Source organism: Acartia tonsa, chromosome 3 (genome assembly GCF_053477335.1).
Source record: "Acartia tonsa isolate MP-2025a chromosome 3, ASM5347733v1, whole genome shotgun sequence".
Taxonomy (NCBI): domain Eukaryota; kingdom Metazoa; phylum Arthropoda; class Copepoda; order Calanoida; family Acartiidae; genus Acartia; species Acartia tonsa.
The window spans coordinates 39500972-39528780 of NC_137262.1; the positions used below are offsets into that span (position 1 = coordinate 39500972).

Here is a 27809-nt window from a genome sequence, read left to right on the forward strand (position 1 = left end):
AAAAAAGTTTGTAATTTACAAGAAATCCGGATTTTCTACTCTCTAAACCAACCTTCTAAGTGTGGGACAAAAAAAGCTTGCTTTAAACTTTAATAGTCAGTTTTAAATCATGCTTGCAACTTTTTTATTTTTCATATAATATAATACTCTCATAATACTCAACTCACATAATACTCATATATTACTAATATTAACAATCATATAGATGATACAGTAAGAATTGGATTGATATTTTTAAATCCAATCCCACATTTTATTTTCTTTACCTAATTGTAGTACAAACCTTCCCTGAATTTACAAATTACCGTAACTGTGATATTTTAGGCATTATTCAGTATTAGATATTTTATGACATTAAAAGGGACTATGTACGAACAAGAGCAAGCGATTTAAAACACCTCAACCAGAATATTTTATTGGTAAATATACTAGGTTTATGTTTGATGTAGTTAAATCGACATTTTTGAAGAAATGTCAAATGTTTTGCTGAGTTCAAACTTTTTTTTCAAAACCTTTGACACAAAAGTATAATTTTTGATGAAAAATGTATACTTGGGTGGTAACCAGGGTTGGAAAAACCTGTTTTCTTTAAATAACTTAAACATTTTAAATCAAAACCTGGGAATTTATTTGGTGGGGGTTTAATGTTTTTGTTAAAGATTATTAAGGATTTTTAAAAATATTGATTACTCCTTATAATAAAGTAAGAATATCATGGTATGGTTCTTCCTTACAGGGTAGCTTTTCATAGGTCCAGGGAAGGGTTACAACTATTTTTGGGGAGGGTACCACTAACCTCCAAAGAGAAATTACCCCTAGAAAAAATCCCCTTCCCCCCCCCCCAAAAAAAAAAATTATTTAAATTTTTTAAAATTAATAATTAAAATGTGGGGGGGGGGGGGGGCGACAAAAGAAAAAAAATCCTCCCTACCCCCAAATTTTTTTTTCTTAAATCTTAGTTGGGTTATTGAATTCAACTCCTCTCTCCCCAAGTGCCCCTAGGCCTCTAGGGGCGAAGCCGCTAGTATTACATGTTTTTGGTATATTTTTTTAATTGGGTTTTTATGCAAACCCTGGTGGTAACTTATAATAATGTAAACAGTTTAATTAATGTACTTTTGAAATTTACAGCACTTGTTGATTTTTTCACGTGTTATTTTATTTCATTGATAATATTGCGCCAAAATGCCTAACATTGCAACGATTTTTTGCTGATAAAACCATATTAAATCTTAATGTTTTTAGTTGATATAACTATATTAAACATAAACCTAGTATATTCACCAAAAAAAATACATAAGTTCACTACTGGAAGGTGCTTAAAATCACTTGCCCTTGTTCATGCATAGTCCCTTGATTTGGTTGATAAAAATACACGCTTAATTAAAAAGAAATCTAATTGTACCTAATATTTTATATATTTTTATGTTAAACCTTTTTTTTTTTAAATTGCACATCATTTTTCTTCCTCTATCAATTCAAAGAATTCTAATTGCTCTGGGACCCCCAAAAGTTTTTATGTGTGTTACACATTGGGGTGTTTTATATTTTATATTTTTTTTATACTTTTTATATTTCAGAATAAAAATGTCTACATAAATATTTCCTCCTAAACTGTCAGAAAAGACTGCTAAATGATTAAATCAAAACTTTACGTGAAGCTTCCTTTTGGTAGTGGATTATTGTTATATGTGGTTATAATCACACCCTTGATAGTTTCTGTACAGACTGTGACAGGAAAGCTAGTTGTGTCCCGCACAGCTTGCCAATCAAAATGTATAAACGGTGACTGTGTTCAAGTTGGTTCAGTCAGCAAAAAGGTTGTCAACGAGACAACCACAGCTTGTGAATGTTGGCCGGGATGGAGGGGAGAATGGTGCCATCTATGTGGAGGCAAAGTGAAACTAACAGACGGGCCCGGCCAGAAACGGTGGATAGCCGAGGCCTACGGCAATTATTCCACAAATATGAAGTGCACATGGCTCATTCAGTCAGAGAAACCAAATTCAACCATCCGTCTGCATCTGAATGAATTTGCAACAGAATGTGGATGGGATCACTTGTATATATGGGATGGGGACAGTATTTTCAGCAAGCTACAGGCCGTTTACTCAGGCCTGGTGCACCACCAAAGATATTTGACGTCACGGGTGCCAGAGGTTGTCGGAAATTCCGGCTCCATGATGTTACACTTCTACAGTGATGTGGCGTACAACATGACTGGCTTCAACATTTCTTTCAGTGTCGACTCTTGCCCAACAGAATATTCGTCAACAACATGCAGTGGTCATGGCACATGTGATGAAGTCAGTAAAACCTGTTTATGTGATTCAGACTACAAGGGCATAGCCTGTGAAATTCCCGCGTGTCCACACAATTGTGGTAGAAATGGAAAGTGTGATGAGGTAAATAAGAAGTGTGTTTGTTCGTCTGGATGGCGCGGGGAGGATTGTACACAGGAAGAAGAAAAAGGTGCCTGGGAGGTAATACACAGTGGTTCTTCTGAAATAGAGGAAGGTCGTACAAGTCATGCTGCTGTTGTTACAGAGTCACAAATGTGGGTTGTGGGAGGAGAACAGTTGCACAAACTAACCAACCACAAGATGATAAATATCTGGGATTTCCAAGAAAATGACTGGGTTGACGTTGGAGAAAGTGGAGATAGGTCTCCCAGTGAAAGATATGGACATTCTGTGGTACTACATGATAACATTATCTACATGTATGGTGGTGTTATGCGTTCTGGTAATGTATCTCATGAGCTGTGGTCATTCAATCTTTCAACCCGTGCCTGGGGTAAGGAAACAGTTACCAAAGGCAGATGTTTGGGAGAATTATGTGGAGAGTTGAGATGCGCGGGTCATACAGCAACTTTGGTAGAAAACAGAATGATGATTATTTTTGGTCACTCACCAAAATATGGATTTCTAGATACTGTTCAAGAATATCATTTTGGTACACGAGAATGGAGTATTATTGAGACAAATGGTTATCCAGTGAAAGGTGGTTATGGCCATTCTGCTGTTTTTGACAAGTCAAATAAAAAGATTTTTGTGTATGGCGGGTATGTTTCTTTATCAAGTACTTCTTCCCAATTATCCAACAGTTTGTATGCTTTCGATATTCATGCTTCCAGATGGGAGCTGAGAAGACCAAGTTTTAGTAACAGATATTTACACAGTGCTGTGTCTATGGGAGGATTAATGCTAGTCTTTGGTGGAAACACACACAATGACACCCAACACTCACAGGGTGCAAAGTGTTACAGTGCTGACTTTGTTGCTTATGACATTGCTTGTGATAGATGGTATAGCCTAGAGAATACTATACCCAGAGATTTTTCTGGAGATCTTTCAAGATTTGGCCACACTGCTGTTGTTTACAATGAAAGTATGTATATTTATGGTGGCTTCAGTGGAAAAACAAAGTTTGATATACTTACATTTTCTCCTGGTTCATGCTCACATATAAAAGATCCTTATGATTGTGTTAACAGCAGATATGGTGTCAAATGTATATGGAACAGAAAGAAAGAAATATGTGAACAATATTCATTTGGTGTACACCGTAGTTATGAAGAAACGTGTCATAAAGAAGATGTTAACTCTACACTAGACTGTAAAGAACAGCAATCTTGTCACAGCTGTTTGGCTACGTCTCTGAATTGTCTGTGGTGTAGCAAGGGGTGTCAGGCAGACAGGTGCCAGGCCAAGGATGTAAAGTCGGTTTCTTGGTACAAGGATTGTCAATCTTCAGTGGCGAAAGAGGTAACATATTTTATGCTAGCCAAAAAAAATAGGGTTTACTACCTACCTAGATAGTTGAAAACAATTTTAGTAGCATAGCTACTCTTTAATTCGAAATGTATGTTTATCTGTCTGTCCGTAAGCTACACTAGAGGGGAAACTTGATTTTATCTGATTAAATTGTTGACTTTTTTTTGTTAAGATTGTTTATATCAATTTACTGCTAGCTAGAAAAAGATTCTTTAGAGAAATATTTTTACAGGGAATATATTTTGGTTTACTCAGCTCCTGTTTAAAGTTAACGGTTGAAGTTTTTTTTGTGTAATCTTTTCATCAACAATAAGCTACTCTATAACTATCTGTTGTTATGCAATGGGAGATATTGAATATTTGTATAAAAAATTCAATCAACTCGGGAGTCTATTAAATGCATTTTTAATATTATTTGTTTAAACATTTGTAAGGTAGTTTATACTGCTTCCGTCCACTTTTTAAAAGTTTTTTTTAATTAGGTTAGGTTAAGTTTTAGGTCTTCTTATGCTATCCTTGGATGTTTCTGTCAAAGTTTTATGCTTGTTTGTGTAACTTGTTAATTTTTTGCCTCAATTTCATTTTTTTTATTTCCGTAAAAGAAAATAATTTTCTGTCATTTTATACATTAAATACCTAAGTGTATTAAGAAGCGTGTAGCCCAAAGTAGTAGGATGTCTGTGTGCCTGTGCCTGTCAAAAAATGTACCATCGACATTTTTCTAAAGAAATTGAAAAAATGTTGTTGTAAGTTTTAAATAATTTCTAGACATTCTTGAATGTATGTACAGTAATCTTTGTCGTTTATTTCAAAAAGTCATCAGTATATAAATAAATATATTTTTTCTGTAACTTCCATGTAACTTAATTTCCCTTTATACCTAAGCTAGGGATTCCGTTTAAATCTTAAATAAGTAGTAGCCAGTAGGTAGTAAGGTTTTTATGTTGTATGAACAAGATATCTCGGAATTTCTGGTCTGGTAGCATTTTTCTATTCATGGAAGCCTTATGTGTATCTTATTAGAGTTAAGTTTAAGGTATTGCACTACTAAAAACAAACTCAAACAGACTTAGGAAAATTTGCTAGGTAATCATTAGGATATTAGTTGGATCGCTAACTTTTTTATTTTTAGGTTTGTGAGAACTTGCATACTTGCACCAGCTGTGAGGCACACCCTCGTTGTAAATGGAGCCAGGAGAAACAGAGTACAGAAAAGGCATGCTCTCTAGATACTGATATTGCAGGGATGGATACTTTTAAGTTTTATTATATCTTAGTCCTTTAATTTTTGAAATACTAGTGGCTATGCCCTAAGAGGAAACGGGGGTAAGTTGACCCTTCACTTTTCATATAGATTTAAAAGGAAAAGCAAAATATTTTTTTTTTGTTTGGGGTGGGTAAATTTCTAGGGGTGATATCTTATGGTTGGTTGTAGATACCTACAATCTCCCCAAATAGTTCTAAACTTTCCCTGGGCTTATAAGACACTTCACTGCCAAGGAGAACAATACCGGTCCACCGGTTGGCGAGATCTTGTTACTTTTATATAAGGATAAAAATATTATGTGTCAAGGTTTTGTGTTTCTAACAAAATATCTTTCTAATAATTAAACATGTTATGTTTAGTTTACCTTTTAAGGGAAGCTTCTTGTTTGGCTTTAGGTTATTTATTTTTGTATGGGGGGGGGGGGGACGTAGAAATATTATCAAAAAGTTTGTTAGGTAGGTATTTATACTGTAAATACAATTTTTAGTAAAAACCAAATAATTGAAATTAGAACACAATTACTACGCTTCCCTAGGTACTTATTTCGTATTTAAAAAGCATTTTTATGTCTATATTTTATCTTTTCCCACAAACAAGTTTTTAAAGCATTAAAAGACTATTTCCAATGTTTTATTCCAATGTTATACAATGTGTATCTTCAATTTTTTCTTAGTATTTTCATTTTTTTGAGCTTGTAAGGCATTGAAATCACATAAGAAACACTCACAACCAAAGGCCAAACTATTTTCTGCTATACAGTTAAAATAATTTTTAGACGTTTTATGAGGTTTGTATTAAAATACACTTAGGGACGTTATTTTTTTTCTTCCATTGCAAAAATGCACGAGTTCTTTTAAGTTTGGTTCAGCAAGGTTTATTTCAATATCTCATTCAAATTCATAATTAAAAAAAAAAGAAAATACATTAAAAGTATTTATATTAGGAGAGAACAACAAGCAAACAGAATCAACAGAAAAGACAAAACCGAACCAGTGCACAAAATCGTGTTCCGAGTACAACGACTGTACAAACTGTACAGGAGCTGTGTGTATGTGGTGTCAGAATCAAAACATGTGTATCGACAGAAATGCTTATCTAGTCGCCTTCCCCTATGGTCAATGTATGGATTGGACCACTAGCAAAGATACTTGTTTTAAAACAGAGGATGAAAAGAATGATCTATGTCGAGAATATCAAACTTGCAAGGAATGTGAGGATAACCCTGCATGTGGTTGGTGTGATATGGGCAGCAATAGTGGCCTAGGTAGGTGCTATGAAGGAGGTGCAAGTGGACCTCTTGACAAAATTAATGGTCGGACCAAGCATCAATATAAATGGGTGCCCAGCGATGTTTGCTCGGCCCCTGGCTATTCCTGGCACTTTACAAGCTGTCCTGCCTGCCAGTGTAACGGTCATTCCAACTGTACTGAAGAGGTTGGTGTTTGTGACCAACCATGTCAACATGAAACTGAAGGAGATCACTGTCAACTCTGTAGAAAAGGATATTTTGGAAACCCTGTGAATGGTGGAAAATGTAAGAAATGCGAGTGCAACAATCAAGGAAGTTTGTGTGACCATAAGTTAGGCCACTGTTTCTGTAACACTAAGGGTGTCACGGGTGATCACTGTGACAAATGTGACACACAAAATCACTATTTTGGTGACCCAATCAAAAGCTCGTGCTTCTATGATCTTGCCATTGATTATCAGTTTACCTTCAATCTGTCCAAGCCTGAAGATCGTCACTACACTGCTATTAACTTCAAAAATGTTCCCACAAAACCAGATGTTGACGTTGATTTTTCTATTAACTGCAGCGTCAACTCGAAAATGAATATAACATATCGATACTCCAACCCAGATGGGGGTAGAAAGGAAGAGGTTATTCTGAAAGAGAAAAGTTGCACAATGTTCAAGTATAAATTTTCCAAAAGTGAATTTATCTTTGGGACAGAGGAGAACACAACATTTTATGTTTATGTGTACGACTTTCAATCTCCGTTGTGGATAATAATTTCATTCTCCCAACATCCCAAACTTGATCTACTTCAGTTTTTCATCACATTCTCAGTCTGCTTTCTTGCCTTGCTGTTCATTGCCGCTGTATTGTGGAAAATCAAACAGAAGTACGATAGATACCGCCGCCGTCAGCGTTTATACGTTGAAATGGAACAAATGGCGTCACGGCCGTTCGGCAGTGTTTTAGTTGAAATGGAACGAATTTCTGACACATCAGACCCGAATTACGTCCAGCGAAAGCGGCGAAAAAAGTGTCGGCCCAGTCCTATCGCCCTGGAACCGTGTGCCGGAAACCGGGCGGCAATACTCTCCTTAATAGTTCGCCTGCCCACGGGTGGGTGTAGCTATGCGCCGCCAGGAGTGCCCGGCATAGCCGTGGCCTCGAGCCTGGTCACCCTGGGCAACCCCAGGAAGCAGAGTACCGACCAAACCAGCAAGACTGAAGTGGAACCTAAACCAAGGAAAAGTAGGAAAGTCAACTCAAACCCGGCTGTCACGGACTTATAAAAAAATGCTGTTTTTTATTTACAAAAGTGATGACGAGTCTGGATGTGTCGGGTTTAGATGCACTAGACTCGAGCGGTGAGAAATAATCAGAAATAATGAAGTGAGTATTCAATTCTTTACACAAGAAATCTTTTACTAGGGATGAGAAGGAAAGGGCATCTGAGTGAAAATTATTAAATCTCATTAATAGGTTAGGATTATAGCCATATATTATTTACAGAAATGGGTTTCAAAACTGTAGAGTATTAAAATATTTCTCCTTAACTATCTAAGTAGGTATTTATTTTGTTATTAAAATAATTATTTATTTTTACTCAGATATCTTGTCCGTTTTATTCCTTAACTTTACCATTCTTTTAGTTTAAATTGTGCTACATGTGATATATTATTAGTAATTTTGTTATACAGTGTTTTTTTATTATTTTATCTCAAGTCTTAAAGGGGTCACCTAGTTTTTATATGATGGAACGGGTTGAATTGTAGACTCTGCATTACCAAAAGGTCAGGAAGAACTGAAATGACACAAACTTTTAATAATAGATAAATATTTTCTGTCTTTCTGGTTATTAATACACAAAATAGTGGATTTATTGTTATCAATACCTAAAGAATTATACAATATTTAGCCGAATCATGTAATTTAACTACAGAAAAGTTGGAGGTATGATAGTTTTATTTCAAATGATACAAAATATATTGGGGAGGAGAGTTGTGACACTGAGGCGTCGACAGTCCACCATGGTTTTCTCTTAAGAGTCATGGTGGGTTATTATTGTAAAAGTTCAGTTTTAATATGGATTCTCGTTTAGGTATTAAAAAAGATTGGATTTGGCCTCCAGGTTCTAATCCTGGAGGTATTTTCGAGGCCTCCAAGTGGCCATATTTTGACTTTTTTCAATTATAATTTTTTTGTTAAACAATGGCCTGATCATACATATATACTTAGACAAAGGGTATATTGTCCACTTCAATGTGTCAGAACTTCTCCCCCTAATTAAAAAATATTACCATTTATTCTGCAGAATCTACATATCAACCCTTTCCCATGAAATTCCCACATTTTATAGAATTTGTAATATTTAACATATTTTGTGCAAAAATCACAGTTATATAATGTTAAAAAAAGTCACAACCAAAGCATCTTTATAAATTCTCAGCTGTGTTTTAAAAGAATGTAAACCAACGAAAATTGTCCAATTGTTAAATAAAATGTACCAGTTAATGTTTGAAACTTCCAAAAAATGTAAAAATTACACAATAAGTATGTTATGTTTCTAAACTAAGAAAATATTTGTAATAATTTTCAACTGAATTGCAAACTCCACGACCTATACATATCAACAAAATGTTTCTTTTTTTTCTTTTCATTAACTACCTATAGATTTTTAATATTTTATTTGAATTTTTTCAATAATTTTTCATTTAGTTTGATACTAGTTCCAAAAATTATAAACATTCCTGTAACAAGTTTTTCTTTAAAAAGACGGTGTTAAATAAATGAGAACACATGACTTTTGAAAAAGAAAGAAATAGATTTTGGCTTAAAAACTTCAACCTAAACTATCAGTAAAATATTGTGAACAATGAACTAATGCCTATATTTCAGAAGTCAATTCTTTTTTATTTAACAAGTACAACACTTATATTGGACAGACCCCTTTAAAGAAAATTTGCAAATCCTTGGTTACAAACCTGCCACGTCATACATCATTAATTAATTTATTAATATAAATTGTAATTATAAATTTTTTACTATTTGACTAAAAATTTGACAAATACAGTACACACACACACAGTAATGTAACCATGTTGTTAAATATAATAATAAGACCATAAAATTAAATTTTAGTACTAGAAAATTAAATATTGTTGTAATAACTCTTTATTAGAAATTTTCTTTTGCATTCCAGATATAGGAGATCTCTAAAATGGCCTCCTACTGGAGGCACGTGTACTTTAGGCAGTTATTGCTTAAAGAGATGGAGGATAATTTTTCTGATAGAAATGAGGATGAAGTTTGGGTGAATGCGTATACAGGAATATTTTACATTTCGGCTTTTATTTTAGATTATTTTCTTTTAGATTCATAAAGAATGATTTCAATATGTAGGTAGGTATTTGGAAAAGTTATTTTTTTTCTAACAAGGAATTATTCAGGGACTTTAAAAAGTAACGGTACATATTATATACAACATCCAAGTGTTTTTTAGAGTTGTTCTTGAATATGAATAAATAAAGTAAAATGTATTTTCACAACGGCTTTTGTGATAGGAAATGTTACCATTTTAGAAAATTGAATGTTCGCATTAATCACAAAGACAAACTTGTATTATGTATTTCTAAATGTCAATAGAATATTAAAGCACACTCAATTGGGGTCCTTCAAAAACTTGCTGATTTGAAGAATCATTTAAAAGTTACATTAGAGGTATTTTATAACAGAAGAAAATGAAAAACAATTGTCTTCATTTAGCTTAAAAACGACAAAGGGGAATTTAATAGATCCTTAAATTATCGAAACCATTTTTTCTATTCTGTGATACAATAATAATTTGAAAAGCATATTTATGAATGTGAAAATTTCAATTTTTACCATGTAGTTTTTAATACATCATGCCTTGAAAATTATACATTTCTTTGTAATATATGCATCTTAAAGGATTTCTTATTCTACAAAACAGGAAGGCAAAATAAACTCTTAGTGGTGCTATATTGGTTTTTATTAATTTTCCTATGAAATACTTTTGCAAAACTATATTCTTGTTATTTGTGCTTGCATTAATTTTTCTGAAATGGAAAACTAAACCGTCACAACTTGTCATTTTAGGTGTATCTCAAAAACTGTCCGTTGAAAATTAATTTTTCTATCGAATATCCTTATTGCTAACCCTTTAATTATCATATTCTAAAAAGTAAAAAGATATTTGAATAATCACTATAACATGTACCTCAACTCGTTTTAAAAGTTTATTTCATTCAACTATCCATTTATGTATTTTTCACTGTTTTCATTTCATTGGTTTGTTTTTAGCGGATTTATAAAACATATTGAAACAGATTTACATGCACTCGCTAAAAGCACTTCATGCAACTATCCCTTTTATGTTTTTATACGGTGTACTATCGGTAAGCTTCTAGCGGATTTGTAAAATAACATAATGAAACAGATTTACATGCACTGGTGAAGAGACTGAGCAACGAGGAGGAGTTGAATGCAAAGGAGGGCAAAGAATGCGACAACTTTCTCAATGCTTTTGATGTGTTTGTTCTGATCATGAAGTTTGCACAGAGTAATTGTAATCAAATTGATAACAAGTTTAAAATGAAGCTGGTAAGAGTAGTTTTAAACATCGAAAATGCTTATATAAAGTACCAGGATGTTTATATATGTGTCTGTACGGAAGAATCTAGCTAACCACTGGACCTATATGGTTCTCCGTTACAATACAGCTCTTAAATGTCCTGGAAAGGTTTATAACAATTTTGGGGGAGGCTACCATTACACTCCTTAAACTTTAAAAAAAAAAACTAGAATTGAAATTGGAGACAGGTTCGACTTTATCCCCTACTCCACCTTATTTGTTCCCAACCCAGACACTTTTTTAATGAATGTCAGATTTCCACATTTTATACCTATAATTTTTTATTGAAGTCAATGTAAAATAAACTTTTAAAAAAGATATACCTAGTTACCTACCTAGGCAACAAAATAAACCAAAAATTAGATAATTCTAGTTTAGGTTATTTTTGATTTAGACTGATAAGCTGATTGATTGCTTAGTGAAGCCCAGCAAATTCATTTTTCTAGCTGGCGAATGGATGCTGCTGGATTCTCAAAGAAAGTAAGTAAAGTATTTTCATTAATACAATAGAAATACAAATACAAATAGATTAGCTTCAAAACACCTTTCCTTTTCCTCATGATTTTAATTGTGTAAATTATAATGAACTTACAGAATTTTTGTGTATCTCATCATAAATTGATTTAAGAGATTTAGCTAAACCTTCAGTATTTAACTGATTTTAGAAATTGTTTTTGTAGAACATATCTACCAGTAGTTTTATAAAATAAGTTGATTTTCTTCTGACTTAATGAAATTATATGAAGCTTAGATTTATAAAATGGTAATACATGAATGGGGAGATAACTCTTTTTCTTTAAGAATTTAAAAGTTTTCATTAGGATTATTTAATCCTTTTTTTTATCATTAGAGAGGAGCTTTTGGCAATGATGAAAGAAATGAAGGAACAGATACCATTGAAAAAATCTGAAATGTCAGGTTAGGCTATTCTTATTATTAGTAAGATATTCAGCTTTATTTTATCTGTTCACAACATAGGTAAAATGCTAGTGTTGAATTAATCTATGATTTTTTTTTGTAACTTTACACCCCCAAAAATTAAGTAGGTAAGTATTAAGAAATTTAGGTAAAAAATTGAAAAGCCTACTTGAAAGAAATATCATTCAAACAATGCGTTGTCTTTAAAGTGTTTGTGTTTTGTATATAGTTAATTTCTTTTAAAGGCGTAGAAGGTAATTTTTTTAGGAGGGATATTTCATAACATAATTATTCCTCCATGAACTTAGGAGCCATGCATTTACAACCTGTTTCAGGTTTATGAGAAAATTATAAAAACATTCCTTCGTAAATGAATCAAATAACTTTCAGGTATGATTGCCTTTGCTGAAAACCCCTGGTCCGCCTCAGCTGTTGTAAATCTTATCAATGGAAAAACTGAAAACGAGGGAGAAGGTATGTGTAGCTTTTTTTTTGATAATAGTTTAGTTACCACCATCAAAACTTTTATAATTCATTTGATAGGTACCTTGGTAAGTTTAGTTTAATTGTTAATTGTGGCTTAAATTCAAAAACTCTATAAAGCATGATTCTTATAATATAAACATTTGTAATAATTTTTTTCCTTATGTTTTTTTTAGTTCTTGGCCTGCTATCTAATGAGGGTGTGGAAGGAGTGGCCCTGAGAATTGAGATGTTGGTTGAAAGTGGAATGGATAATCAAGCTTTGAAAGCTGTATCTACTGTTGTACTGGCGCTTATTTCAGGTAAATATATCAATGTCATACAGGGGTGTCTATTCTGCATGAGATCCCCTGCCAAAGGGAAGAAATAAAAGATATGTGGGACTGGGAGAAAAATGAAAAAAAAAAGACTAGGTATTGGAAAATTTTTTCCAAAAAAATAAAGTTATATACGGTGTATAACTTGCCAAGAGGACCACTTTTCTGCACTACCTCTCCGATTTTTGTAATTCCATATATTTTGGTCTGTTGGTAGGGTGGTCTTACCTTCAGGAGGGCAGCAAAAAAGTTTCATTGTCCTTGGATGTCCAGATATCTAGCTATCCATGAAGGAGGGTACAGAAAAATTTTAAAAATACCTAAATAAAAAAGAAAATAGCTTTCTATTAACCTGTGTTTTATGTTTAGAGATGATGATCTTACAAAGTTATGTGGCCACCTCCGCCCCTTCGATTGTGGACAGACTTGTTGATATATTTCTAGTTTTGTCCGCAAAGCTTAACAAAGATCTCAGATTGTTAAAAGTGGTAAGATTTATTTTAAGATATGGGACATAAAATTGGTTAGATATAAGAACAACATTAAATTTCTTGCTTTTCAAAAATTGAAGATTTATCTTAATTCAGGGATAGATCAATGAAAGATGATTTGTTATCCCGTCCAACTACAATAAATTAAGTCTCAAATAGATTTGTAATTTCATCAGTATGCATAATCTTTGTCTATGAAAACTATGTAATAAGCAATTAAAAAGCTTAAATGGATGACTTATTGATATTATACTTTTTTTTCCAATTATGATTTTTCTAGTTGAAGTTGATTGGTATAGAAGATGTGAACAAGATCTGTATTCCTCGACTAAATCGTTACATGTCTCAAGTGCCCAAAGAAAATCAAGATAAAAAGACAGAATCAGGTTAAGATAACCAGATATTTCAATTTTTAAAAATCCTCTGGTTCTTTTGTCCGTTGAATGTTTTCAATGTTGCTGTAACATTTTTTGCATGAAATTTTAATTTTCTATGTAGGTATGTAACCTACAAAAACGCTTACTTGACTCATAACTGGGTTTTTTTTTGGCAATTTTACTTAAACATAAAAAGGACCACAATCGAACTGTTTTTTTTTTTACTAAGTACCTAAGAATTAGGAAATATCCCTTGTTGGGTTAGTGTTCCCCGCAGGGACTATAACACTTTTTCTCTCCAAATAAAGGGAGATTGGCGAGCTTCGGTGATTCACTTTTTATACATTTTATTTAAAAGTATTTAAAAAAATGTGAAGAATGTTATATTTTTAGAAAGCACCGCTGATGGTAAAACTGAGACTGGTGAGAAAAGTAAGAAATGTGATGATAATGAAATGGAAACACAGGAGGAAGAGGATGATGATGATCTAGAGGACAGATTTCAACTTTTGGAGAAAGGTATTCATCAGGGATCTAAATGGATAAGTCAATGGCCTATAAATTGATTTACAACCACATTGTTGAATGCCCCTTCTGTAGATTACAATTAGTGGTTGAAACGTTTTGACACTCAAAGCTTTTTGCTGATTTTTAAAATCTTTTTTTTTCGGTCCGATATCCAAAATTTTTCTGGATAATCGTATCAGCTTATGTTTTCAGTACCTTCACTTGATATTTTCATTTTTCCCTCTACATTCCCCTCCCCCCCCCCCCCCCTTAGCCGGGAATTCCATGCAAAAAGTATACCCCTGTGTTTTCATTATTTTTATCTTGTTTTTGTGCTTCTATCATTAATTATATATTCATTTATAACCTAATTTGATACTAGGACGTTGTGAGAAGTTATTCACCGATGCGAACTGTCAAAAAGCGTTGGAGATAATTTTGCAATGGAGTTTGGCAAGTGTTGCTGTTCAAGACACGGAAACTAAGCTACAAGAACAACTTATTAAGTAAGTCTATGCACAGATAAACTTTTTTGGCGCATTAAAAAATTTGAGGATTTCCAACTTTGCTTTTTTTATCCGAAACTATGCAATTAGTTTAATAATATCACCAGTTATACCAAATGTTATTATGTATAGTTTTCTGAATTTTAGTTTATAATATTAATCTTATATGAAATAATATTATATTTTAAAGAAATTTAGTTTTTGACTAGACGAAAAGTTAATTAACCCCTTAATTTTACCTTTTAAATCTTTTATTTTCTCCTAAAAGTCGATTTATGGTAATATTATATCATACAAATTATGCAGCAATTAAATCATAGTAAATCCAACTGTTTGTACTTATGCATGAAATTAAAGTATGTTTAAAGGTTATTGAACGTAGATTTAAAGTTTCTAACTGCACCTAACAGCTTAATTCTGTAAATTTAATATTCTAGCAAAAAAGAAGTTTTTTTTTTGTTGAAAAACATTAGGTATGTCACAATTAAATTTTTTTTGCTGAAAGTTTTGTCTTTTGTGTTATTAACTATTGCTAGGTATAAAAAAAATTAAAATAAAAAATGTTCAAAAACCTGTAATTGAAGAAAAAAGTTTTTTTTTATAAATGAAACAATCCTTAATTATTACAAAAGCAGCCAATTCTATATTTAAAAATATTGGCGGGTTTCTGTGGACACATTTTCTAACTGTACATGGCTACATTATTGCAGTGGTTGGATGGACAGATGTATGCACAACCAGGCAAAGTTCAATGAAGGAAAGGATCCATTAAACCTGGATTTGACACCTTGGTAACCCACCCTATGAGGAATGGGAGGGGGGGGGGGGGAAAGATGGGCTTGATATTTTAACGGCTAAGAGGAAAAAATCTACATTTAACCTTAAAAGCAATTACTATAAGTAAGGTTTTTCATATAGCTGTTCGATAATGGAAAAAAAGAATTTGTGGAATTTTCATTTTTAATGTACAACTGTCAAGAAAGGGTTCGATGAAAAGAAACTGTCTAATTATACAATTTAATTTAATAAAGTAGAAATAAGGTGTGAGGATTGCAGGAATTGTATCAATCAAGGTTTAATGGATACTGTTTGATGAAGATATGCAAGTTCTGTTGGATTGTACGACACATTCCTCCTTCCTATACACCCTCGCACATGCCTGGCATAAAAGGTAGGTGCACAGTACATATTTAGGGGCGTGCACGCCATTTTTAATTTTTGTTGTGTAACGTATAGAAATATGACTCATGATTTTAATTTATTTTTAATTTTTCTATTTGTAATTATCTTTTTGAACAGTTTAATTGCATGTATAATCTTCTTATACCAAACTGCTGGAATAATTTAGGACATCTGCCATACTACGGTCCCCAAAGTTGGGGAATATCTTGAAACTAAAATGCAATGTAGAATAATACCTAACCACCCACCCCCTCGGCCCCACCACACCCCATAAATAAAAAATAAAATATGGGGCGAGGCTACTATATAGTATGCATTTCAAATATTCACCTTCAAAATAAATAAGATTTAAAGTAGAAGCAGAGCATGGTATTGTTGAAAAGAACTAAATATGATATTTCTCAAGTTTTGATTTTATTTGTATCTTGTGTTGGTTGGCCTCTGCTTGACATCAACTTTGAGGTAGAGATAAGCAAAGCAAAATGCATGAATAAATATACATACAATATACAATATACATGTATAGGTACAATATGCAACATAAATAAAGTAATAATCATATTAGTTGAAAAGTATCCAAGATTTTTAAATCTACAACTTGAATGAATATAGAATACGTGGATATTGTGAATAAAGTCTTCTGATATTGGTCACTAGCGGCTACGCCCCTAGAGGCCTCTAGTGGCCTTTAATTTTTTTTTTATTTTAAATATCTAATTTGAGAAATAACTTGTCTATGTTATGAATTGTTAAATTCATGCGTCTACGCAGCGCGACTACGTAGCGCGACTATGCTAGCGACACTATGCGGCGGAAATATTTAATATTTTTGATTTTATTGTGATTTCTTTTCGGAGGGTGGTGGTACCCTCCCCCAAAATAGTTATAAACCTTCCCAGGACCTATGAGAAGTACCCTGTTACGGAGAACCCGATTGGTTCAGCGGTTAGCGAGATCCTTCGGTACAGACACACACACACACAGACATCCTGTTACTTTAGTATAAGGATTATGTTCCTCCTTGATTAGGGAAGAGAATGGCGAAAAGCCATAAGACTGAGGGGTGACGGTATAGACGGTATAGTTATATTAGCCAGCTGGGAGAATTATTGCTTTACGGTACTCACAATATTCAAGTATTACTATTCAGTCTATGTCCATTACAACATGTATTTTTTCTAAACGATAAGTTTAGATTATTTCCTTAAATAAATAAAACAAACTGATGGTAAAGGTTTTTATAGAGTTAATTTGAATTAAGAATATTCTCATATTACAAATAGGAGTGTAATTAAACCACGATAAAATAATGGAAATGGATGAAAGATAAAATAGATAGACAGCTCATTTAAGGTTTCAAATCCAAAGCAATATACCCTTCATTCAATATTTACAAAGATTTCAGAGATGTCATTAAAGAATAGTTATTTCTCGCATCGTATTATAAACAGCTTTACGCGGATATAAAAATGTACAATTATAAGATTAAAACCAGTTTTTTTAGCCCCGAGGTGCCGAGGTGGATATAATACGACGTTGACATAGTTTTTTCGTATGGATGAGAACTAGTTTTAATCCACCGGATTAGAATCGGTTTCGAATTAATACGAGAAAGAAAATCAATTTATTTACTTTTCTCTTTATTTCTGATTTATATGTATTTGCTCATCTTATGCAATTCTTATACTTACAATATAAACCCACACACACACACATTTAAACTTTGATTCCTCCCTTAGGTTAAACTTTAAAAATCAAATATTTTATGTTTCAATATTATTTTTACAGTTTCTATGTGTATTTGAGTACATATATGTTGTTTTTACAACAACAAAAAACTTGGGATCATGGAAAGAAAACGAAGTAGCGGGTTTCATCGTTTTCACAGTAGCTTTAAATGGGTTATTATAGGTAAGGTGAGGTAAATGTTGATGACTGTCCCGTAAGGTTAGGAAATTGGCCCAGCAGGGATAAAGCTCCCCGCAGGGGCTAGAAGTGTGAGAAAAGCTATTGTGAAAATACGACAAAACTCGCTACTTCGTTTTCTTGCCATGAACCTAAACTTATTAATATTAATAGTAAAACAAATTAAAAGCATATTTATGTTGATTAAATTTTTTATTTTTGTCAGGCTTGGTAAAGAAGTTGAATTACAATGTCTTCGTCTGTTTATTAAATCTTTAACAAGAGATATCAATGAATATGAGGTAAAATATGTTTTTAGTTGCAAAGCTTTCTATGAGTTTTGATCGCTCAGAGAATCTTTTAGATATATGTTTCGGTTGATTTAAGAAATATTTGCATAAACAAAAGGAAAAGTGAATACAAAGGCGCTTAAGAATGTGTACATTTCAAGTTTAAAAAAATTGATAGCGTTATAGGAAATAAAGATTTAAATAAATTGACTAATAATTGTATGTATGATTTGGTTCGTGTATTATTAAAATGCGATGCGTCTTTTTAATTAGTAGGTCATTGTAGCTTCATTAAAAATGAATGACAAATATTGTTTAAGGCTGTGAAACGTATAAAATCTTCGAAAACTGCTATGGAAGAAAAATTGGCAAGAGCATTTTGGCTTTTAAGGTAAAAAGATACAACTAAAGCATAAATATTTGATAGAGGTAAAAATCAATTTTATAAGGGTTTTGATCAAAACTAATGATTCATATTCTTGAGCTCGATCTCGTATTGTTTTATCAAGACACTTTGAATTTAACAAAGTATTTAATAGTTTGAGCAGGAGTTCTTCGTCCAAGTACATTAAAGATAATCACCTATTTTGGCTTATCTATTTTGATTTTAATGAATATGAAATAAATATAATTTAATCCTTAATTTCAAAAGGAGAATTATAGTATTATTAAAAACTAAAACCCTAATGTAGCTTCATTTAAAGCTAATCAGCGTTATCCTCAAAAGGAGCTTTAAAAATGAGATGGGCGTTTTTGAGATTACCCTTATGTTGTTGTAATTATAATGGCAGCCCGAATAGTAGATTATTAGCTATGGTTTTTGAAGATTTGTCCCAAAGGTAAGTTCGTTTTGTAATAAAACTTTTTTTCCTATTTCAGTGACATAATATATGACCGAACCTCCCTGTGTCGGGAATCTGTGTTGACCGGGTTCAGCATTAAGCCTGACAAGCAGGCACTGGACAGGATCATTCATCTGGCTCACATCTCTGGCGTAGATCAAACACAGGTAAGAATTATTCAGGCTATTAGGGGGCACCGTGAGAATTCGAGTTCAAATCCACTCGTGTTGCAATCACAACATGTTGTCTCAATTCTCCAATGTGGATTCACGCAACCTCACACAGTTGCGTTAGAAGAGAGATTGCCAGGTAGTTTGGATGCCTAATAATCAAGTGTACAATACCAACACATCCCTTAATCCCAGGCTCCTTTGAGGAGAGTGTCATTAATTAAGGTGACGAGGGTTATAACGAGGAGCTCTCATGAGACAGCGTGTCAAGTCATACTTGACCGGGGAGCTTAAACTGGCCCTGGTGGCTATACAAAATTGTCTCAACATACTCAAGGAGTCTTAGGTCCAAACCCTAAGAAACTATGGCTAATCAAACAAACAAACAAATTCAGACTTTTTGATATTAGACTATTAGATTTTGGTATACCTGCGATTGTGACTCAAAAGGTAGCGCATCCACTCATCGTCGGGAAGGTGATAGGTTCGAATCTCGGACTGACACCGCGTCATAAGTAAAGAAATTAAAGATGGGTCCTACTGTTGCTGTTTGGTGCACGATATAAATATTAAGAGTATGGGGAATGCCTTGGCCCATAAACAGGCGCAACTCATTACCATGCACAGTAAGGACTTCTCAGACAAAGGTCGTCCAAATAAAGAGTAGGTTGTCTGTTGGATGATTTTAAACCTTATATCCTTTGGTGTTAGAGTATCGCATCCCATTACACGCTGATGATGCTCTGGATTCTCTAGATGATCACTTAAAAATCGAAGGAGGATCCCGGCCTTACGATGTAAGGTATTAGATATTGATGTTATCTTATTAACATTTTTTGTTTTATAAAATTCAGGTGAAGATGGTTTCTTTTTCATTTAAAACTAATAAATGGTTCTTCTATGGGGGACAACTTAGATAAAACTGAAAAAAATAATGTAAAAAATCAAACAATAGAATAAAGAAAAATTACCAAAACTTTTAGAAGATTTTTATTTTAAATTCAATTGAACTATTGTTTGAATTTGTTGGTACTGATGATATTGACAATAAGATTCTAAAACTTAAATCGCTAGGTAACCTAGAGTAGTAAACAACAATTTTTTTGTCTTTGCTGTTAGTTCAAAAAAGATGTTCTAAAAATAAATTATTATAGGCTGATAGCGACAATGAGATGGATACAGAAACAGAGATAGATAAACTGGAGAATAACAAATCTGGTCTTCATTGCAGGGTAACAGTAGGTAAGACTCGTTCAATTTATTCATGAAAGCGGAAGGGGGGGGGGGGTCGGAAGAGGCTAATAATGAGGTTTATGGCATGGCAGTTGCTTTATTGTAAACTATGAGAAAACGGCTGCTAAACCGTCGCAGCCGCCAAAGTAACCTTCTTGGAATAACTATTACTTGAGTTTAACTTTTGGAAGTTTTTCTATTCCCCTTTAATTTGCACTAGACATCAAATTATAACTGTCATTTTTTTATTATAGCACATTTTAAGATATACCTAACTTTTTATAGACATTTTTTTTGCAAATAATACAATTATTTGAAGATGCTATATTAAGAGATTCCTACTTAAAGGGTGAGCAAAAAAAAATGCGTAGATTTTTAAAATTCAAATTGCGCGGCTTGTGTTAATAGTAGAAAAATGTTACGCATACCATTAGAACCGATAAGAGGTCTATTTTTTGGAAATATAAGAACAATTTCTCTGCTACGTATAGTTAGGGAGCTACATGTTAAAATGTCCCAACTGACTTAAAACTTGACTTGCGAGTAAATTTTGGGACATTTTACCACCTAGCTCGTAGATTATTTGTAGCACAGGAACCGTTCTTATATTTCCAATAAATACAGTTCATAGCGGTTCTTACGGTATGCGTAACATTTTTCTACCATTAACACAAGCCGCGCAATTTGAATTTTAAAAATGTACGCACGTCTTTTTGCAAGAATTATTGTCTAATATTTACTAATATACTCGCAATTCAAGTTTTATGTCAGTTGGGACATTTCAACACGTAGCTCCCTAACTATACGTAGCAGAGGAATCGTTCTTATATTTTCAAAAAATAGACTTCATAGCGGTTCTAGTGGTATGCGTAACATTTTTCTACTATTAACACAAGCCGCGCAATTTGAATTTTAAAAATCTACGCATTTTTTTTGCTCACCCTTAAATTTAAAATCAACACCACTTGTCAAATTAAATACCAGATTTTCATGCAAAAATAAAAGGGAATAGTAGCTTCTGCAATATTTCATTAAATTGTGAGCAAGCTTCCAGTCAAATGCGATTATTAAGTCTAACTTTTCTTAATGTTTACCAAACGCATACGTAAAAACAGCCCACAAAAATGTTGAGCTTGTGAAAAGACATAAGACGAAGTAAGGTAAAAAAATAGATTTACTATCGTGCTGCTTGTGCAACTTTGTCCTATCTCAAACCCGAGTTTTAGAGTAGTTGCAAAAAAGGGGGGTGCGTAAGTCCTTTCTTCAAGATAAAAAAAATTATCTAAGTTTATATTGAATTAAATAAACTCAAAGCTTGCTATAATCTAAAAGTCAGGTGTAGTAATATCCTTGAATGAAGTACAGTGTAGAATGACAGTAAGTGTTCAAATCAAGCATACGGAGAAATTGAAATGTTAAAAATGTTAGTTATTTATTATTGATGGTTGTTTGAGTTAGGGTAAAAATCGCTACGCATAATTGATGGATTGTGAAACAAGTTAAATAATGTTTTGTTAACGTCTCGCCTCCCTTATCCCTGCTGGTGGAGATATAGACTATTAGAGACAGACCAATAAAGTTTAAAGGTGAAATTCATGACGTTGTGTCTCTTAAAACTCTTCAAGTTTAAAGGGAATCTACCCTTTTTCTTTTCTTTGCGTATTTGGAAATATTTAGGATATCCAGTAAGATCTTAGAATTCGTTGGTCACTGTATTATTCTGACCCAGAAATTTTATTTGTTACTACCGAAGCTATTCTATAATTCAAAATGACCGTTTGTCTGTAAGAAACACTATGGGGGGTTACCTATACTAATGAGTAGTATATAATTTACTTGATCTGTTGGTCATGCTACAAAAGACTTAAAAATACATATCATTTTTTAATATTTCATGATTTTTATTATACCTATAGGTATATGCATTTTCATGACACTGAACATCTGCTCTATAACTCACTTTATCCGTTGGTAGATCAACAATTTTTTGTGCTTCGCTACTTCATCTTTGTTTATATAAGTGCTATTTCTTAAAATGTGCAATTTTGAAAAATTGGTTAATAACAAAAATAATGGATTTTGGAGTGTCTTTTTGAGTAGCATGGGAAATCAAATTGTTCGTGTGTAATTGGTATTGGGAGAATAAACTCTGCAGGAATTCTAAACAGATTTCAAACTTTTGTCTTCTCACTTCTCTACTCTCTCTCGCTATACACCATTACTACATTACATTCAATTGAGAGGAAGAGTACTTTTTAAATTGTTTCTGATACAAGAATGATAGAATTAATAGAAAAAGCGGCTGAACTTTTTAAGATATAGTGTTTTATTTTGTGTAATGGTATAACTCTGGTGTTTTCTGTACTCCTTTGAATCGTACTTTCAATGATAAGCTAGTTTCGATTGCAATTGCATCAAAAATAAAAAATAAACATTTTAACTTTTTTGTTGTTTAAAAGTTGATTTTTTTTTACATTTAAATGATTAATGTCAATCCCATAGCTTATACAAAGTTTAGACGTCTTGAGTGAAGGGCTTTGCTTTCAATAAAAATTCTGAAACCTCTTAAAGAATATGATTTATTAAAGACTACCGGCTTCGCCCCTAGCCTCTAGGGGCTTTGCCCTGAGAGGTAATTAAAAAAAACTTCTCCATAAGAAAAAAAATATAACTTCTCCGCAAGGGAAAAAAATCGGAGGGGGGATTTTTTATTTTTGGCGGGTTGGGGGTGTCCCACCCTCCAAGAAAATAGCTTAAAACCACCACTGGACCAATATGTATATACCCTGAAGAGTAGAATTCGATCAGTTCAGTGGTTACCAAGATCTTAAGCTTCAGACAGACGGACAGACATCATTCTACTTTGTATTATAGATAAAAAAAAAACAGCAATTTTGAAAATCTTGAATTGAAGCAATCATTAAAATCTTTTTATTTACATCATGATTTTTTTGTTTGTCTTAGATTCAATTAAATGTTTACTATTTTTATCTAGGTGAAGAAGGGGAGAAGAAAAAGTTCTTGAAATCTTATCACCAGGCAAGAAAAGTGAAGAACAATACTCAACCCATTGATCACATACTAACCACCTTCAATCAACCACTTGATACCATTCCGTTTCAGGTTAGTAGATTGCGCAATTGGGCTTTTCTTAAATTTTGTACATTTTATATGTGCTTGTTGAGAATTCAACTCTGTCAGTAATAATTCATATTCACAAGGAATTCCAATTTATCCTTATACAAAAATTACAGAATGTGCGTCTGCCTGTATGTAGCTTAAGATCCGCAAAACCGATATTGTTCTTATAATAGGCCGGGGAAGGGAGCACTTCAAGTAGAAAAAAATCATTCGATATTTCTAATCATTTAGATAAAAAAATTATTGCTACATATTATATATTAATAAGGATCAGAATGGATAAGATTTATAGGCTATTTGTCTTAAAAAGCTTTAATCATTTGCCATTCTTTAAATCGTGCAATTCAAACTTTGGTGGCCAATGCTTTTCTTAGAATATCTAAAGTTCGGTTTCAATCACCCAATACCATGTTTAGTTTTGCCTTTTTAAATATATTGATTTTAATTACCGTCAAAAATTTCATATATCTGTATTTTAGGACGAAAGATTTCATTTTAAAGTTTTTGTTTTAAATTACAATTAATTGAATAATTTTAAGATAACATCCTGTCATTATGATTTAGACAACTTTTTTAAGACATGCGTTTTCTTGAAAGGGCAAAAGTTGAGTTACACCCTGCGCAACATTTATTCTATTTGTTCTTCTTGTTCAATCCTCCCCCCAATCTTATTTTGTGACCCAATTTAAATTCTGTTGTGTACGTGTTGGTTTGTATTCTTTTAGCTTTGGGATTATTTAAGATAAAAGACGATTACATAAAATTACCATATGTAAAGTAATTTGAATTGAAGTATATAATAAACTAAAAATCTCATAACTGTTTATAGTTCCTGAGCTAAGAGAATCAACATTAAAGAAGGGTGAAGCCACTATTTGAATATCTTAAATACAAAATGAGTTACAAAACTTCTTTGATTAGGCATCACAGTTGCATTAATGTGATATAATGTTTAACTAGGTAAAAAAGGCGTTGGTCGAAATCCCAAATTCCCCACAAAAATATTTTGCCATTTATGCCTTTCTAAAGACATACTTCATTTTAGAATCTTGAGTCTGAGTTACAAGAACGATCATTTGCACTGGTACCAACAAAATTAAGAACAAATAAACCCAGGTATTAAAAAACTTTATAAAACATAAAAAAAGCATAGTTTTTGTGTTTGTTTACATTTTGAAGTGATAAAATGAAGAAAAACACACTTTCAACCTTTATTTTGTTTAAGTAAAAATGTCAATTGCGAAACCTCGACACTGGGGCTATGTATTCAGAATAATTTGCTGTTAATTTTATTTGAATTTTACATAACATACAACCCAGTTAGTAGCTGACATAGTTCCTTAATATTTAATGAAGATTGATCAAACTTATCAATATTTACAAACAATTCACGCCCACAGTTGTCCCTACTTGGTTTTACTTTTTTCGCCAAGTATGATATTCCTTTTGTAGTTATATGGAATTCATTTCTGTGAAACTTGGAGAAGTATAGAGAATAGTTAGTGAACATATTATTGACTTACACACAATTAATTAATAGTTAAACTTGACAATAGCATATTACTACCAGGTGTATAGGGATATATAAATGGATAACATTCATCGGATATACTGCAGTTCACGGTAAAATATTGCTGGTAACGAATATTGCCAAAAATCTATGAATTTTAAAGGCTTCTAGCTGCCAAACGGCTGAACGTACAGATCATACTCGCACACTATTTTAAGCGGTATAAGAAGGCCTTCAAATAATCTGGAATAGCCAAGATCCAATGATGCACAGAGAAAGCTTCACTGAAGAAAAAACGCGTAAAATAGGCCTTTTTCGCGCATTTCTCTGCACTGCGAGATAATTATGCATTATTGATTTATGGCTATTCCAGATTATTTGTATGCCTTCTTATGCCGCTTAAAACAGTGTGCGGGCATGATCTGTACGTTTAGCCGTTTGGCAGCTAGCAGCCTTTAAAATTCATAGATTTTTGGCAATATTCGTTACCAGCAATATTTTACCGTGAACTGCAGTTCCTATCATCCTTAGTATCTAAACATTTCATTCAAATTCTAATTGAATAAAAATACAAATACATCTCGAGTTTTAAATTTGATTTTGAAAAAAAATGATATTAAGAAGTAGTGCCCTTGTACTTTTAAAACTTTTGTACTTTCTTGGACTAATGGGTATCTGTCAAGAACCCAACCAACCCCTTGGTTATGAAAGCAAATTGAAGTTATCTTTATGTCTTTAGCATGAGAGAGGATAAACAAGATAATATTCCTTTTAAAAGTTCATTTTTCGTTTACACCTCCAATTATGATAAACATAATTACCATGTCTGAAGATAAAATAAATTGTTTGAAAGGTTTGGACACTGCAAAATTAAACTACTAATACATTATAAATTTGATATTTGTTGATTAAGTACGCTTCCTCATATAAAGTAAGTAGGTAGATTTTTTAGCACTCTGTGTTACGGTCAAAAAAATAAAAGACTGCTTTTCTATGAAACACTGAGCATCTTAAACTTTAATCTATCAATCAATTTTCTAAGTTTTGCAATTATTTTCTAGCATGCACATCATACTTTTGTTTACAAATGAAATTAATTCTTGACAATTTTGTATTGTACCTCATTTGGGTATGTAATATCTAAATGATTGTTGAATTTGTGTGAAGTCATATAATGCATATCTCCGTACCTACTATAATATTAATACCTGCACTGCTGCACATTCTTAATGCCTTTTAACAAGGTGTATGTAATATGAGGCTTAGAAATAATATCAATGCATTTTAAGTTATTATATAATAAATTAAAGAAATTGGATTAATTTATGGATTAACAGTAGTTTCTACCCAAAAATAAACATAAAAAGTTAGTTTGATTGTGATATGTATACCTAACAATTCAAATTATTGGCATAAAATATTTGATAATTTTAATCAAGAGTTAATAAAAAGGTTTTCCCTCAAAGTTCCTTGTTGAACACCGAACCTTTATTTTAAATGATCCACTTTTAGTTACTAATTCTTATTAAATAGGTTTTGATGATATTATTATGATATTACATTAGTGGAATGTACTTCAAAGTTAAGGTCATATTAATTTATTTAGCCTTGAATTGGAGGTTACATTCGCAAGTAACATTGCATTTCCAACTCGATTTATTTCATTTTTTACAACCACTTAACATTTATCAAAAGGAAGGGGGGCGGTTGTGACACTTTTTTATACCAAAACTAAAAGTCAATGGAACTCAAATACAATAAGAGTTACTGCACTGAAATTTGGCATGGCAGTTGCTTTAAAGAGGTACGATATGGAACTGTGAAGAAAAGGCGGCGGAACCGCCGCTTTCACCGAAAACTGCATTTTTCCGCCGAATTTATTTTGTGTTTTCATGCCAAACTAAACAATTTTTAATCATCTGAGAAAAACTTTATTTTCATAAAAATGTCCTATATAAAAAAACATATAAAAAACACGCAAAGATGCAGAGAAATGGAAATAAAAACAGTACAATGCAAGTTTAATGTAATCTATAAATATGCATTTAATATGCTTTATTTCATACCTTATTAATCAAACATATTTATAACACACATATAAATCGATTTCTCATAAACAACTTTAACAAACCTATTGATGAAATAAACATTAGTTAAATGCATATCAGTCACAGTATGAAGGATCCTAAGTTTCATAGACTACCCTTAAAACATGGATCATTTTTGAATCTGACTTCTTGGTTACTTTTAATAAATGTTTTTTCTCTTTCAGATTTCTCATTGTGACCCTAATTAAACACCCTACCCACAAAAAAATACTTTTTCACTTAAAAATAAAATTTAAAACGTGAAATAGGTGAGCAATTAGTTCCTAAAAGAGTGAACAAAAATATCATTAAACCTGTACCTAGCAACCCTAATATGATATAACAAAGCTCCACGAGTCCACATACACATAATTTTTATCCAGCTCAGCTCTGAATTGCATCAATACCTAGTGCTTCTCTGTAAAACTGCAATTAATCACAAAATAAACCCATGGGGTAAAATCCCTTTTTCTCTATAACAACCCTCCAAATCTAATTGCTTGGTTTTGAAAAATCTTTACTATAAATCTATAGTTGGTCAAATCAATCAATTCCCAAGGGGAGTAATGGTGGGGAGGGGGGTTGTTATTGGGGTATAATCTCAATAATATTTGTAATGTATTATTTTCCACTGCTCCTGTAACAAATTTACTGCTGACCAATGAAGTACACCAGATACCAAGCAGAAGTCTGGTTTATTCTTGTATGTACTGCTTCGAAAGACAGTGCGTAATCTGTCACTTAATAAATTTTGTTTTTTATGGTTTTTTGGTTTTTTTTAAATAAGGTTTACTCCGCTCTCAACACCATTGAGATGATTTACAAAAACACCTTATTAGCTTGGATGTTTTGCTTTCAAAGATCATACTTTTTCGCACAATTTTTTTAGTAAGCTGTTGTTCCGAACTTGTTTAACCGG

General features: G+C 32.5%; 2 protein-coding genes across 4 annotated transcripts in view; both read left to right on the plus strand.

The window, feature by feature from the left end:
• The first annotated feature begins 1559 nt into the window (after window positions 1–1559).
• On the plus strand, window positions 1560–9480 carry dsd (attractin-like protein dsd). Of its 3 annotated transcripts, none has more exons than XR_013877632.1 (4): window positions 1560–3767; window positions 4909–5018; window positions 5985–8070; window positions 8592–9480. XR_013877632.1 is itself a non-coding variant. In XM_080153903.1 (3 exons), exons 1-3 carry the CDS (start codon window positions 1635–1637, stop codon window positions 7567–7569), a joined length of 3828 nt encoding a protein of 1275 aa, XP_080010029.1. In that variant the 5' UTR covers window positions 1560–1634; the 3' UTR covers window positions 7570–9480. The 3 variants fall into 3 exon arrangements, 1 of the variants encoding a protein (XP_080010029.1); XR_013877633.1 differs by having other exon boundaries at window positions 5985–8001; window positions 9223–9480; XM_080153903.1 differs by having other exon boundaries at window positions 5985–9480.
• LOC145314114 (uncharacterized) overlaps window positions 9478–27809 on the plus strand; it is a 33604-nt gene continuing 15272 nt past the window's right edge. Inside the window, exons 1-18 of the mRNA XM_080153904.1 lie at window positions 9478–9602; window positions 10733–10900; window positions 11326–11411; window positions 11782–11849; window positions 12240–12323; window positions 12509–12634; window positions 13019–13137; window positions 13421–13526; window positions 13911–14036; window positions 14407–14530; window positions 15241–15281; window positions 15623–15701; window positions 17844–17919; window positions 18228–18298; window positions 18787–18916; window positions 20074–20161; window positions 23148–23275; window positions 24339–24409. Coding sequence (XP_080010030.1) covers window positions 9498–9602; window positions 10733–10900; window positions 11326–11411; window positions 11782–11849; window positions 12240–12323; window positions 12509–12634; window positions 13019–13137; window positions 13421–13526; window positions 13911–14036; window positions 14407–14530; window positions 15241–15281; window positions 15623–15701; window positions 17844–17919; window positions 18228–18298; window positions 18787–18916; window positions 20074–20161; window positions 23148–23275; window positions 24339–24409 — 1796 coding nt within the window. The 5' untranslated portion in view covers window positions 9478–9497. The remainder of the gene's footprint in view (window positions 9603–10732; window positions 10901–11325; window positions 11412–11781; window positions 11850–12239; window positions 12324–12508; window positions 12635–13018; window positions 13138–13420; window positions 13527–13910; window positions 14037–14406; window positions 14531–15240; window positions 15282–15622; window positions 15702–17843; window positions 17920–18227; window positions 18299–18786; window positions 18917–20073; window positions 20162–23147; window positions 23276–24338; window positions 24410–27809) is intronic.

Excerpts from the sequence above, each read along its gene's own strand:
- dsd (XM_080153903.1), top strand. The coding sequence starts at position 1,635 with ATGATTAAATCAAAACTTTACGTGAAGCTTCCTTTTGGTAGTGGATTA. Across the intron at positions 3,768-4,908 it reads AATCTTCAGTGGCGAAAGAG|GTTTGTGAGAACTTGCATAC; the intron begins GTAACATATTTT and ends TTTTATTTTTAG. Across the intron at positions 5,019-5,984 it reads TCTCTAGATACTGATATTGC|AGGAGAGAACAACAAGCAAA; the intron begins AGGGATGGATAC and ends AGTATTTATATT.